We start from the raw sequence: 15,870 nt of genomic DNA on the forward strand, positions 1-15,870 counted from the left end.
GACAAAGTGGGACAGAGAGACAGACAGAGAGAGAGAGACAGACAGAGACAGACAAACAGCCAGAGAGAGACAGAGACAAAGTGGGACAGAGAGACAGACAGAGAGAGAGACAGAGACGGACAAACAGACAGAGAGAGACAGAGACAAAGTGGGACAGAGAGACAGACAGAGAGAGAGAGACAGACAGAGACAGACAAACAGCCAGAGAGAGAGACAGAGACAAAGTGGGACAGAGGGACAGACAGAGAGACAGACAATAGAACATATGGTAAGTAGGGAGACCAGAATCCTAAACTACTCCTCCATAAATCAGCTGTGCATCTCTTTGTCACGAATTCCCTCTTTGCCCTTGAGGCACACCCTTCTCCTCCCTCTCCCCTCCTCTCCTTCTCCTCTCCCCCCTCCTCCTGTTCCATTCATGACTCCCATTAAGCATGCTTTTACAGAAAACCCTTTTTAATTTGAAAATGAAACAGGTCTGGCCTGTTACTGTACATTCAGACCACTTGTGTGAATGATGGTGTTCCAGAGCCAATAAACAGCTGTACACACGCAACCACATACACCCACACAAACACACACAGGGGTACAGCCAAGACGGTATTCCCTAAAGCCACTAGAGAAATTCAGCACGCAGCCCTGGGTTCTCTCCAAGTGCTACCGGTGCACCACACACAGTGTCCTGATTGGTTACCGCTGTACCACAAAGAGCGTCCTGATTGGTTACCACTGCAACACAAACAGCGTTCTGATTGGCTGCTGCTGCACCACAGAGAGCGTCCTGATTGGCTGCCACTGCACCACAGCGATCGTACTGATTGGCTGTTGCTGTACCGCAGAGAGCGTACTGATTGGCTGTTGCTGTACCGCAGAGAGCGTCCTGATTGGCTGCGTCACGGCCCGGTGTGGAAACTCCATCCAAGACGTATATCTGATACCATGCTGGACCCACCATTAAGGAAATACATGTATATGTATCACCCCAGCCACGCACTGCTCACTGGCCTACCACACTGAACCGGAGCATAGGGTCTCATACTGAGGGGCTTTCAGACAGTCTCCACCCCCACGAGTCATCAGAACACCTGACTACCGACACTGACCCTGGTCCACTGGGCTCACAAACTCACTCACACCCTCTCACCCAAGGAGACAGGCATGCATATGTTGTGTCAATGTTTCTGTATTAACTATTAGCAGTGTACATACTGTGTCTTGCTATAATACAGTTTTTGCCGATTGCTACCACACTGAAATTGAATGCTTAGACAAAAGCCTTATCTTTTGTAACCATGCCTTAAACAAAGGCACCAACAGCACAAACACATGTTTTGCTTGGCATTTTATTTGATGAGGGGATGTGGCCAGACCCTAACAGAAGGAGGGATTCATCCACCTCCTTACAATAATATATTTTGTTTACCATTGCACTGTTATTTTACAGTATTGATGACTGTACTGTAATTTCTTTGTGTTTATGTTGTTGTAAAAACCTGCAATGGCAAATAAATAAGCTGTATATATATATTTGTATATATATATAATTTTTTTTTGAAGCCTTTCTATTTTTGTCTTAATTGAAATGTGAGTAGATGTACTGTACTGGAACAATCTTTCACATACTGTACGAGAAAAAGGTATACAAAGTACTAAAGACAGCAGTGTTTTGTATAAAGTATATCAGTGTGTTGTTGCTCCTTTGAAAGAGTAATTCAAATGGTGCATATGTGTATCATTCTGGTGCCAAAATGCCATTGTGAAAAAGGATTGTAAGGTTTTGATTGTAGAGTTTCATTTTGACATAGAAGTGAGATGTTTATCTCCAAGTTTTGTGTCTTATTTGGCTTGTGTGTAGAGTTTTTACACAAATTCCGCAACATGCGTGTAAGCAATCGTAAAAAATAATTATTATTATTTATAATATTATTTTGCTGTATATTTCAGTATTTTTGTATTGACAATAAACATTCCGTTTGCCTTTTGTGCTCGGCGCAGGACTATAAAAATTAGAAGGTGAGCACAGACTCACACCTCAATCAGTATTCCAAATCCTCCCCAACAATGGCAACCTGCTGGTTGACGGGCTTGTTTTAAAGACTTCATAAAGAGGCTCTCTGGGGAGTTGATAACAGGATGGAAACAGACGAGTGCTTCCAAGGACACAGAGACACACACACACACACACACACACAGTCACAGAAAAACACTATGGCTTTGTTCTTGAAAAAAAATAAAGACGATCAGAATGCAACATTAAATGTTTAGTGTTGTAAACAGTAATGGCTGCTTCAGGGTCAGCGTCAGTTATGTAACCTAGAGAAGTTCTGCAGCATTAATGGGAGCAATTAAACAGGAACTCCTCCTGTCAAGATTCATTAACCTACATTTTGAATAGGTGTCTTCCTTACTGGTATTTTTAAATCTGGATTTGGGTCACTAACAGCCAGCATAGTTTTCATGCTTAAGTGTTACCACAAAAGGTTTCACGCTAAGGAGTACCGATCTACAAACAGTGTTACTTTTTGGATCCATAATGATCCGTTACCTTGGACAGGGAGAACCACTCAGAGTCCGTTTGTTAAACACATACCCAGGACCTAGTCTGACAGTTCTTAATGTAGGCTACAGGTTCCCACAGACTCATTCCTGTCTTCTGTAACCTTGGGAGCGAACTGTTCCAGTTTCAAAGAGGATCATGTATAAATCATGTCTCTGCAGAAACTCACTCCAGTTTCCACATTAGGCTTTTCAGAGCAGGACTCAGCAGTACATCCTTTCTCATCTGTTATTTTATTTGTAAGGCACATTGTTATGCAGAAATGTGCTATATAAACAACATTTCATTTGATCCTTATCTTGGCTCTTTCCAGTAACATATGACTGGGAACCGACCAGGCCCTCTAAAGCCGTCACATGAGGCGTACGTGTTTATAAGAACGCAATCTGTTTGGTTTGGACAGACGGTAACTGACCCGGATCCCCATGAAGCGGTCTCGGAGGACGATCCAGGACAGGAGGAAGACGAAGGCTTTGTTGCAGCAGAACAGAGCCGACACGTCTGTGGTGTTGATCTTCCTCAGGGCCTGTGGAGGAAATCAGATAAACTACACGCGCCACCTGACAGCTTCCAACATCCCCACCCGCGCCGCCGACCTGCCAGACGTTCATCACCGTCGCTGCCTGAGATGTCAACAGTGATTGCAGAGCAGAGGCTCACTTCTGGAAGCCCGGTAAAGGGGCAAAGACCGTAAAGGAAGATATACTTCTGAGCCAGAACAATGACCCCCTGATACACCTGCAGGCAGTATATCTTCCCGGGGACACACAGGCACGCGTGCACGCATACTCAAGCAGCTACATGTGCACAAGCAGGCACTCACATGAACACCCAAGTATACACACACACACACACACACACACACAGGGTAAATCCTAGAAATGTTCACAGTTTCTAAAACACATCGGAACCACGAAACACCTCTCTCAGTCCTGCTAATCACCCATCAGAGGGAAGCAAGACACATACTTCATAGACACATACCTTCATAGACACATACCTTCATAGACACATACCTTCATAGACACATACCTTCATAGACACATACCTACATAGACACATACCTTCATAGACACATACCTTCATAGACACATACCTTCATAGACACATACCTTCATAGACACATACCTTCATAGACACATACCTTCATAGACACATACCTTCATAGACACATACCTTCATAGACACATACCTTCATAGACACATACTTCATAGACACATACCTTCATAGACACATACTGGTGGAATTCCAGCACCAACACCAATAAAATGACTATAAACACACACACAGACACATCAGCAGAGTACCTGAAGGTACAGGTAGTTGGTAAGGATCCACAGAAGGCCAAAGGGAGCCACCTTAGTGAAGAACACCTTGACTGTCAGCCCGTCCTCCCCGAAGAATCGACAACACTCCCTAGAGAACACACACACAGATATAGATGAACACACACACAGAGATATAGATGAACACACACACACAGATATAGATGAACACACACACAGAGATATAGATGAACACACACACACAGATATAGATGAGCACACACACAGAGATATAGATGAGCACACACACAGAGATATAGATGAGCACACACAGATATAGATTAGCACACACAGATATAGATGAGTACACACAGATATAGATTAGCACACACAGATATAGATGAGTACACACAGATATAGATTTGCACACACAGATATAGATGAGCACACACACAGAGATATATATGAGCACACACAGATATAGATGAGTACACACAGATATAGATTAGCACACACAGATATAGATGAGCACACACAGATATAGATGAGCACACACACAGAGATATAGATGAGCACACACACATATAGATGAGCACACACACACATATAGATGAGCACACACACATATAGATGAGCACACACACAGATATAGATTAGCACACACAGATATGGGTGAGCACACACACAGAGATATAGATGAGCACACACACATATAGATGAGCACACACAGATATAGATGAACACACACACAGATATAGATGAGCACACACACATATAGATGAGCACACACAGATATAGATGAACACACACAGATATAGATGAACACACACAGATATAGATGAACACACACACACAGATATAGGTGAGCCCACTGTATGGTCAACATGGAGGCTGGTGTGCACTGTACAGTGGATCATGAACCGGCCCAAGTACAGCATCATTTCTGGGAGATCTCAGAGAGCTAGTTAGAGGTGGTCAACAGCAAGCAAACACAGCGCCACTGAGAAACAGAAGGGAGGAACCACATGACAGACCACACACTGACAGGACAGGACAAGGTCACCGATTCACAATCTGGGTTTTGGGGAACAGACACAACATGCTGGGCCCAGGTCTATGAGCCATAGCGGCCCGGTTCTGAAGATGTGTAGGCAGGGGAGTTGGTTTTGGTCAGGCTCCAGAAAACATCGGAGTAAAAGCCCACTAGACACTAACAGCCAACCACATGCTATCACTGTAATCTGAGTTAGAGGGCCTGTATTCATTATCAGTACCTGGCTGTTGACCAGAATCCAGAACAGTCGTGCTCCATCGACCGGGATTGTAAAGCTCAAAAACCCAAGGAATTTCAGGCCTGGAACTCCAGTTCCAGCATCAACAAAAATATTATTTATTTTCTGATACTAGGTTTATCGGTGTTACAAAAGCTCAAGAAAATAAATGAGCTGGATGTCGAGGATACAGCTTTTGAAGGCAAGTGGTGAAGGATCTGGAATCCTCAGGCAACACTGAGCACCTCTTATAGAAGCCTTGTAGACAACCTGCCGTCGGGCCCAGTCCCAGTGTGAAGGGACACATGCTGGGGCTGGACGGATCCCTCCCGGGGGAGGGGAGTCTGGGGGCTGGGAGAGGGAAGCCGACAGTCAGCCCTCCTGACGGCTCCTGCCGTGTCCCGCCAAGCTGCGCCTCCCACAGTTCAGACTGGTGCGTGTTGCCCTGCGGCCCTGGCAGAGGCTTTGACCACGTCAGGATGATGACCTAGTTGGTTGTTTTAACAGGAACGTAAGTCCAGTGAGCAGGAGGCATACCAGCGTGAGTTCCAATCTGTACCCCACTGCCTACATGGTGAAAATCACTGTTGGACTAGCAAACTACTTTATCACCCTGTGGTCTAGTGATGGGGGACAGATAGGGAGGAGGTCAGGTAGAGAGGAGGTCACGTAGAGAGGGAGAGGTAGAGAGGGAGACAGGTAAAGCGGAAGACATGTTGAGAGGAAGACAGGTACAGAGGAAGACAGGTACAGAGGGAGACAGTTAAAGAGGGAGACAGGTGGGGAGGTAGGTGGGAGACAAGTACAATGAAATGATAGAAAGCCCACATAATAAAGTTTGTTTTAGAATGGTAACCTAATAAAGGCTGTTTTAAAATGGTAACCTAATAAAGGCTGTTTTAAAATGGTAACCTAATAAAGGCTGTTTTAAAATGGTAACATAATAAAGGCTGTTTTAAAATGGTAACATAATAAAGGCTGTGTTAGAATGGTAACCTAATAAAGGCTGTTTTAAAATGGTAACCTAATAAAGGCTGTTTTAAAATGGTAACATAATAAAGGCTGTGTTAGAATGGTAACATAATAAAGGCTGTGTTAGAATGGTAACATAATAAAGGCTGTGTTAGAATGGTAACATAATAAAGGCTGTGTTAGAATGGTAACATAATGAAGGCTGTGTTAGAATGGTAACATAATAAAGGCTGTGTTAGAATGGTAACATAATAAAGGCTGTGTTAGAATGGTAACATAATAAAGGCTGTGTTAGAATGGTAACATAATAAAGGCTGTGTTAGAATGGTAACATAATAAAGGCTGTGTTAGAATGGTAACATAATAAAGGCTGTGTAAGAATGGTAACATAATAAAGACTGTGTTAGAATGGTAACATAATAAAGACTGTGTTAGAATGGTAACATAATAAAGGCTGTGTTAGAATGGTAACATAATAAAGGCTGTGTTAGAACTGTAACATAACAAAGGCTGTTCTGCATGCAGGCTGTGCAGGAAGAGCAGAACACTAGTTCCTTGCTGGAAGACTCTTAGAAGCTTCGACAGGGTCGACGGGGTCACACACACACACACACACACACACACTATAACACAAATACATAAACACACACACACTATAACACAAATACATAAACACACACATTATACTATCATTGTGGGGACATTAATACTGCTATTCAAAACTGTACTTTCCTCAACTCAAAACCCAAACTTTAAACATAACCCCAAAACCTTTATGCCCTATGCCCAAACATTTTCCCAGCAGGACAAACACACACACACACACACACACAAACACACACACACACAGTGCATGCTGGCACAGCCCATCCACAGTGAATATGCAGAGGCAGCAGGCTACGTAGATAAGGGTTTCCTCTGAGAGGAAGAGGCTGTCACATGACCATAGCCGCTGGGGTTTCTCAATGCCCTGCTGCAGTGTGACAAACCACACCTTCCACTCTGGAGAGAAATGACTTCACACTAAGACCTTTAAGCATTCACACTTAAAATGAAATAATGACTGAATATACAGCATAAAGACAGAAGCCCAGTTCTGATCTTTTCTACCAGACGGGTATTTTGTCCAACAAATGGGCAAAGGCTCAGTATTCGGTGGCCAATGTAAATGGAGCTATTGATGAATAAGCGCTGTTATCCAAGGCCACTCCCATCCCTGGACTCCACTGTGCTAACGTGTGGCCGTAGTAGGAGACCAACCCAGGGTCAGTCTGTGGTACCATGGAGCCCCACCCACTGAGCCACCCATCACCTGTTGCTGTACCCCTGGCTGGTCCATGACACTCCACTAGGCCGCCTGACATTGTTTTCACCCACTCTTTGCCCCCCCCACCCCCGCGCTCCCTAGCCGGCCTTTCGGGGGGACAGCTGAAGCAAACGCGTCGTGTCGACTCATTGATCACCTACCTGAATCTCTGTTTGGGTGGCTGCCTCTCGGGGCTCTTACACAGGTGTCCCAGGTAGTAGAGGGGGAAGAACAGGCAGTTCCAGGTGGTGGCGAACCAGGTGAGGGTGAAGGGGGCGTCAAACTGGGCACCCCAAAATAAAACGGGTGACTTACACATCTCAGTGAATCATTTCATGATGGCACATTCTAGCACCCGGCGGTAGACAGGTGTGGGTGTGAGAACCCTCTTTACCTTCTTGAAGGTGAGCTTGGCCAGCTGCGTTGATCCGGCCCACGAAGAGCACACGCACATCACCATGGCAACGCCCCACAGCACTTTCTGCACTTGCGCGGCTGTGATTTTGACGCAGCAGCGGAGTCTCCGCCTCCCTGTGTCTGGCTCCGCCCCCGTCGCCCCACCATTCGCCGCCTGCCCGTCCACTGTGCAGCTCACTACATTGTCCCTGGGTCGGTCTTCTCCTGAACACAGAGAACATTTATTAACCTAGTGTCACTACATTGTCCCAGGGCCAGTCTTCTCCTTAACACAGAGAACATTTATTAACCTAGTGTCACTACATTTTCCCAGGGCCAGTCTTCTCCTGAACACAGAGAACATTTATTAACCTAGTGTCACTACATTGTCCCTGGGTAGGCCTCCTCCTGAACACAGAGAAACAATTATTGATCTAGTGTCACTACATAATCCCCAGGTCGATCTTCTCATGAACACAGAGAAAAATTAATTAATCTAGTTATTAACCTAGTGTCACTACATTATCCCTGGGTCAGTCTTCTCCTGAAAACAGAGAACATTTATTAAGTTAGTGTCACTAAAATGTCCCGGGGTCGGTCTTCTCCTGAATACAGAGAAACATTATTGACCTCGTGTCACTACATTGTCCCTGGATCGGTCTTCTCCTGAACACAGAGAAACAATTATTGACCTAGTATCACTACATTATCCCTGGGTCGATCTTCTTCTGAACACAGAGAACATTTATTAACCTAGTGTCACTACATTGTCCCTGGATCGGTCTTCTCCTGAACACAGAGAAACAATTATTGACCTAGTATCACTACATTGTCCCTAGGTCGATCTTCACATGAACACAGAGAAATATTTATTAACATAGTGTCATTACATTGTCCCTGGGTCAGTCTTCTGCTGAACACAGAACATTTATTAACCTAGTGTCACTACATTATCCCTGGGTCAGTCTTCTCCTGAAAACAGAGAACATTTATTAAGTTAGTGTCACTAAAATGTCCCGGGGTCGTTCTTCTCCTGAACACAGAGAAACAATTATTGACCTAGTGTCACTACATTATCCCTGGGTCGATCTTCTCCTGAACACAGGGAACATTTATTAACCTAGTGTCACTACATTGTCCCTAGGTCGATCTTCACATGAACACAGAGAAATATTAATTAACATAGTGTAATTACATTGTCCCTGGGTCAGTCTTCTTCTGAACACAGAACATTTATTAACCTAGTGTCACTACATTGTCCCTGGGTCAGTCAACTCTTGAACTAGAAGTTGAATTGAAGGTTTCAAGTTCATCCTAACAATTTAAAATTGCATTAGAAACACATAACTTGTAAATCCTACATATTTTAATACATCGAGATTACAGAGACATTTTGGAGCATTTTTTGATTTTGGAGCATTTTAAAATTGTGGTCTTACACACTATTTTCATTCTGTAGGTCATTCAGAAAATGGCAAAAGTGTCTTAAATATATTGCATTTACATTATTATACAACTATGAAATGAATAAATAATAAAGTTGAATATTCCACTGAATTTTCTTTGAGGTTGTTTACATTTCTTCTTTTCTGTTCTAAAAATAGTTATTTTCACAGTTTGAGCTAGGAGGAAATCTATCAGACCTGTGAGTCAAACCGTGTGATCACAGGGTGTGTGTGTGTGTGTGTGTGTGCAAGTCAGTCAGCCGTCAAACAGAGGACAGGGGAGGGCAGGGGCTGATACCCAATCTGAGACAACCTCTACCGCTGTCTTACTGACACACGCAAGAGACACACACAGAACAAACACACACAACGCACACACACACACACAACCACATACACACCCACAACCCTCCTTAGGGCAGAGTGGAAATGACTAACTTCTGAAGCCTCTTTAAACCATGAATACTCCCTGTAAAGCTGCTAGAAATGATCTCTGCAAACGACGACATGAAACGCCAAGCTGGGCTAGACATTTTATTGTTTATTTTGCAGACTTACGCAGAGTATGTTTGAAAGGTAAAGGGACACTCCAGTCACATGATCCTCCACCTGGAATCTATTTCCAGGAGAAAATTCCCACCTCGCAAACAAAGAAGACAAGAGTGACATTCGGTTCTGTCCAATTGAAACGGACAGAGCAGTTCATCCCTCGGCCCAAACAATCTGCTATAAACCTCATTACCTTATTTGAACTGGCACTGTGATTGGTGGTGACATGTCTGAGACAGCGATATGGCACCTTTAGACCAGGCGAGATCCCGTTTTTAAAACAGCATGTTTTTGAAGGAGCTTGGCAAATTCATGGGACCGGAAAGGCATCAGAACCATTTCAGACTGGAGTGTAACCAGAACTCTCCATATCTTGGCGGCATCATTTTCAAAACAGGAGGAAATGAAGGGGACAAATCCAAAAAGCCGGATCAGCCTTCGTCTCTCAGGAACATCTGGAGCTCCAAGAAAAAAATAACCCAAATGGAAATCTGGCTTTTCAGCACTAAGCATCACTACTGTAAGGACAACAAAAACCAAACATCGAAACTCACAATGAGGACAACACAAAGGTTCATAAACATTTGTCTGCTACGTGGGACCAGGTCAGCGACATGGACTTGAGGAGGCACCAGCCAGGATCGAGAGAAGGAGACGCGAAGGAGAAGATGGGGTTGGATCGTCCGGACCCTCCAGAAGCTCCCTCGAACATCAAGCTGTTGCGTGCCTGCCTGTATCCTGGAACCAGCAAGGTAAACAGAAGAACGCCAGGGAAACACCTGGAGGCGGAAGCTTGAGGCAGACACCAGAAATAGCCGGCACCGAGTGGAATAAGATTGAGTGGATGGCCTGGGGAGCCGTGCATCAAAGTACACCAGTAAACCAGTACACTGCAGGTTCACTGCGACAACAGACTGAGCAAATGAAGACACTGTGCAGGAAAATGTAACGATGTCTCCTACTTTAATGATAATAATAATCTAGAGCAGACTGAACAAATGAAGACACTTTGGAGGGAAATGTTACGATGTCTCCTACTTTAATGATAACAATAATCTAGAGCAGACTGAACAAATGAAGACACTTTGGAGGGAAATGTTACGATGTCTCCTACTTTAATGATAACAATAATCTAGAGCAGACTGAACAAATGAAGACACTTTGGAGGGAAATGTTACGATGTCTCCTACTTTAATGATAACAATAATCTAGAGCAGACTGAACAAATGAAGACACTTTGGAGGGAAATGTTACGATGTCTCCTACTTTAATGATAACAATAATCTAGAGCAGACTGAACAAATGAAGACACTTTGGAGGAAAATGTTACGATGTCTCCTACTTTAATGATAACAATAATCTAGAGCAGACTGAACAAATGAAGACACTTTGGAGGAAAATGTTACGATGTCTCCTACTTTAAAGATAACAATAATCTAGAGCAGACTGAACAAAATGAAGACACTGTGCAGGACAATGTTACGATGTCTCCTACTTTAAAGATAATAATCTAGCAAACTGCTGCCTTTATTTTTCCCCGTCTTTCTTTGTGTTTGTTTCTCCATTACATTAATATGAGGGATTTCCCTCATGGCGTTTTCACTCCATAAAGATGTGGTGTGTGTGTTTGTGTGTCGGGCTGTCTGTGTGTGTGTGTGTGTGCCATAGGGAAGTTAATGCCTTCTTATCTCCAGCCGTTAGCTAGCTCTGCATGGAATACAGAACATAATCCTCATGCTGAGCCTTGGCAACAGAAGAACGTTATGCAACTTCTGTCAAGGCAGCTTGAAACCAGAATGAACATTGTTTCTTATAACATCCGGTGCATGTACACTAATGTTAAAACACTGACGATCCAAAGACACGACAGGACCAATATTACATGCTGTATTCATGTTCTTTAAAGGTCTGGAATATTTCATTTGTATTTACGTGTGAAATAGACAATAATCAGAGTGATTGTTCAATGATTTCACCACCGTCATGTGAAGTTGATGACACCATTATTGTGTCTGAGTGACCAGTCTGAAGGAAGTTAGAGGTGGTTTTGTGGGAAAATGCCTATTTGCATTCACTTAGGTCAAGGCCTGTTAGCGCTCAAACTTCAAACAGGGAATTCAGAGACATTCAGATTGTATCCAAATGTCAATGGGATTCTTAGGAAGCAGATACAGTCCATTACTGCCAAAATCCTGAAACTAGGCTTAGTGGTGACATTGATGTGAAATGTAATCTCAAATCAATAATGTATCCAATTAAGGAAGTCATGTTAACACCTGTCTCGATGAGCAGATTGCACATAATGGTGTAAAAAACCAAGTGTTTTTTAAGGATGTTTGAAAGTACACTGCTGTGGATTTGTTCTGAGTTGAACAAAGGTCATAAATAGAATTTGAAAAAACTGGTTGATGCTACAGCACAAAAAGTAAGAAGAATGAGGTCAACCAAACAAAAAAAACAAAAATAAATCTAAAAATGATTTAACATTAAATCCCAAGTAGCCGTAGGATTCCGGATCCCTCATAAACATATGACAGCACGATTCATCATTCACTCAAGTCCTTGTCTTGTTACCGGTTTAAACCTGGCTCTATTTTTGGGGTAGTTTTCCATACCTTAACACCTAGCAGCCTGTGAGACTCCACTCTCTGACTAAAGGACTGTTCAACTTTGGCCTGGCCCCCTGAGACCTCATTCACGGCAGTATTTAGGAAGGGACTTCCCATAATGCAACACTTCAGCGCTGTAGGTATTGGACATGGGAAAACCGAACACATGTTCATATGCACATATGGTCACGCTGGATAGCACAGGCACTACTGGTTCAGTTCTGATGACAGTTTGGGGATTTATGCATAATACTTAGAGATACAGCCTTTTAGCAATTACACTCATTGGCATTGACAGTTCTAACGTAAATACAAGGTCACGCCTTAATCCCGTTTGACCTAAAGTCATATAATTTGGTACATAGGCTCCTCTCCTCTGGCCCACAGCCACAGCATCTATGTATAAAGGCGGCTCAATGAGTTTCACCTTAGTATAAAAACAAGAAACCAGGCAAGCCTAGTTCAGCCAGACAGGGCATAAGAACATATTTTTTTCTTTCATGGCATAACAATGTACTTCTTTCTTTCATTTGTGAATGACATTGATACAATAACTATCAAGAAAGGTGACGATAACTAACTTTTTCATTAAGTGAAACGAAGAGAGAATCATGGAAATAAAATAAATAAACGTTGTTGTTCACAATAGATTTGAACTTGAGCCTTCCACGTGAGAGGCTCTGTCTTTAACCATAATGCCACAGCATTACGCATTTCACCAGTTTCTAAACCCTACTGAGCATTGTGTTAATCTGACTAACGTTTCTTATTAAGTTTACCTCCACCATAAATAGCGTCTATGAGTTGTTAGCTTTTGCCACTGGCCGTTTGAACAGCTTATTAGCCAGTAATAGGCTTACTAGTATCTACTAACGTCTTTGGAATAATCATAAGAATGTAGCAATTACTAACGAGACTGAAGATGAACTTTTCCATGCCAGAAACAGTGGCAATATAACCATATACAATTTCAGGTTTAGCCAGCAAAGTTTTCGTCAATATGGAATAATTCATAATGCATACTTCGCTTCGCCTGTGAAGAGATATAAACTCAGGACCTATAGTTCACAAGTCCGCTTTTCTAACCACTACGCTATTCAACAAAGGGTAGTCAGTCAGTCACTCACTCAGTAAGGGACATTCGCTCTTACGCGGTCGGCAAAAAACAGCCACAGTTGACCATTAAGTATTCACTTGGGTGTGGTCTCACGCATAAGTGCATGAATCAGCAAATCAAAAAATATCAAAAAATGATTGGTAGTGTCAATGAAAACACCTATGATATGTTTTTTACATTAGAAACCATATCAACCAAACGGTAGAGTTACAACAAGCACATATTTCATATCTCTTGATCCATTTGAGTCAAAGTTATGAAATCTGGCACACACGCTCAGGGACTTCAGTTTTGTTAACGCACGTGACATTTCAGAAACAACTGGCACAATGTTGACTAAAATGATTGCTTGTAGTCACAGAGACATGACATTCACAAAAGTACAGTGGTTGGCCCAGAATCTCAGCGTGAATCAGTGAGAAAGAACGAGAGACAAACTGAGAGTGAGTCTCTCTCTTAACAGCTTAATTTAAAAAGGGGACTCTTTCAGGAGGAATCAATACCATGCATTGATGGTCCTCCATACAGATTTATCAAATGTTTCGTGATTTTTAATCATTCATATAGAAATGTCAACCAGTCTGACACAGAGAGGGTCTGATCTCTCTCCTGCTGAAACAGGAGCCTGGAAGGCAGGTGCCTGTTTGACTGAGTTAGCCAGCCTGCACCAACGCCACTTTGGACAGAATGAACATATATTATTATAGTACTGCCACCGCGTGCGTCTCATCTGGCCTGAGCGGTCCGGTACAACACAGATTACGGTCTCCGACGGCTGAGCGTGCAGAGGACCTACACACCACTCAGTCTCCTGAGCAACTGAGGAGCCTTGAGTTGAGATGACGTACTTTAAATATAATTGAACTTGATTGGACTTAGAAGCTTTCAGGGCTGAGACGGTTCCAGGCAAAGCCATGCAAATTGTATCACGTGATGAGCAATAAAGGCACTATCAATCATTCTATGAATATCCATTCAACATCGTTGACTGATCGAAATGCTGCAGGTTAGATGAAATGCTCCAGAAGATCAGATAAATGATGGAGGAAATTAAACTGATTCAATGTGTTTGGCATGTCAAGTAGAAAGATGAACCATTAATTAGAGCATTTGACTCCACCAAGTGGCAATAAACTAGATATGGCATTGTGATTAAAGACAAATCCAGAATGTCTGGTCCATTGGGATAAAATTCAGCAAAGGGAATAGAAACGTACAGACTCACATGCACACTCACGCACGCATGCACACACACACACACACACACACACACACACACACACAGACATATCAGAGTTTTCCTTCCCCACACACAGCGCAGACAATGATAAGAGTCGTGTTTCTCCAACACTATTCTGAGCTCTGACTGTCTCTTCTGTCTTCATACTGAAGGTCACCTCAACTCTGCTCAGTTTGTCCTTCCTGGGACTCTGTCCCTCCCACATCCTGTGGCCACTGAGATGTGGGTGTGGGTGTAGGTGTGTGTCTGTGACAGTGTTTTGTGTGTGTGTGTGTGCGTGTGTGTTTCTCTGTGTGTGAGTGGAACCCTGGCCATACTGCAGCACACTTTAATCTTCTACACACAGCCCAGCCAAGCCAGACAATCAGCCAATCAGAGTCCTGGGAGACTCAGGGATGGGGACCAAGCTAAGCACTTTATGCTTCGTCAGCCTGGCTGGATTTAATAGATTTTTTGGACACAGTTAGTTACTGCCATAATTACAGCACTGCATTGCCATGGTGACATTATAATCTATTGTGAGTAAAAAAGTTTCAGTGTGACTCAACGATAGTTATTTAGGGGGATATTATTAATATTATTATTATCCACATGGTGACAGCCTCCCCATTCTCTAAAAACTTCGAACACTAAGAATTCTTATTTAGATGCAGCCTGTTCTAGAATCCACTCCAGGATTCCGCTCAGTCTGAACCAGCGGTTTGGACATGAATCTTTCTTGTCTAGCAGGCCACTCACTCATATTTTATTTGGACAGTGACCACATAGATTGTGTTAAATTGTGACTGGTGTTGTACTGACGTTATTTACATTAGCCATGACAACAAACTAGAGCGTAACACATCTCGGTCATGACTTATCCCCTTCAAATATAGCATTTCTTCCCCACTCCCAAATCCTTCTCGTACATGAGGCACATTTTCTCCTTTTGCATTATAAATCAGATAACATTAATATTACAGAACGAGGACGGCAAGTGTGCATGCCACAACCGACTGCTGCTAAATCAAACTGCAAATGAGGACCAATTTTTCACCTGCTGAGGCATTAGGAACAAATGATCTATAAAAGTATGCGCTCAGCAGCTAGCTTGAAAATGAGTAATGGCGTGGCATTAACCATGACCTCTAGTGCTAAGAAGT

The 15,870-nt window shown here is 43.0% G+C and overlaps 1 protein-coding gene across 5 annotated transcripts in view; it reads right to left on the reverse strand.

Moving 5' to 3' along the window:
- slc35f3b (solute carrier family 35 member F3b) overlaps nucleotides 1–15,870 on the reverse strand; it is a 90,354-nt gene that overhangs the window by 9,742 nt on the left and 64,742 nt on the right. For all 5 annotated transcript variants that reach the window (XM_020046895.2, XM_020046896.2, XM_020046894.2 and 2 more), the window contains 4 exons: nucleotides 7,767–7,993; nucleotides 7,534–7,655; nucleotides 3,866–3,974; nucleotides 2,973–3,083 (listed from right to left, as the gene is read on the reverse strand). In XM_020046895.2, the coding sequence (XP_019902454.1) occupies nucleotides 2,973–3,083; nucleotides 3,866–3,974; nucleotides 7,534–7,655; nucleotides 7,767–7,993 (569 nt within the window). The remainder of the gene's footprint in view (nucleotides 1–2,972; nucleotides 3,084–3,865; nucleotides 3,975–7,533; nucleotides 7,656–7,766; nucleotides 7,994–15,870) is intronic.

The sequence above is a fragment of the Esox lucius genome, chromosome 5 (assembly GCF_011004845.1).
Source record: "Esox lucius isolate fEsoLuc1 chromosome 5, fEsoLuc1.pri, whole genome shotgun sequence".
Lineage (NCBI taxonomy): Eukaryota > Metazoa > Chordata > Actinopteri > Esociformes > Esocidae > Esox > Esox lucius.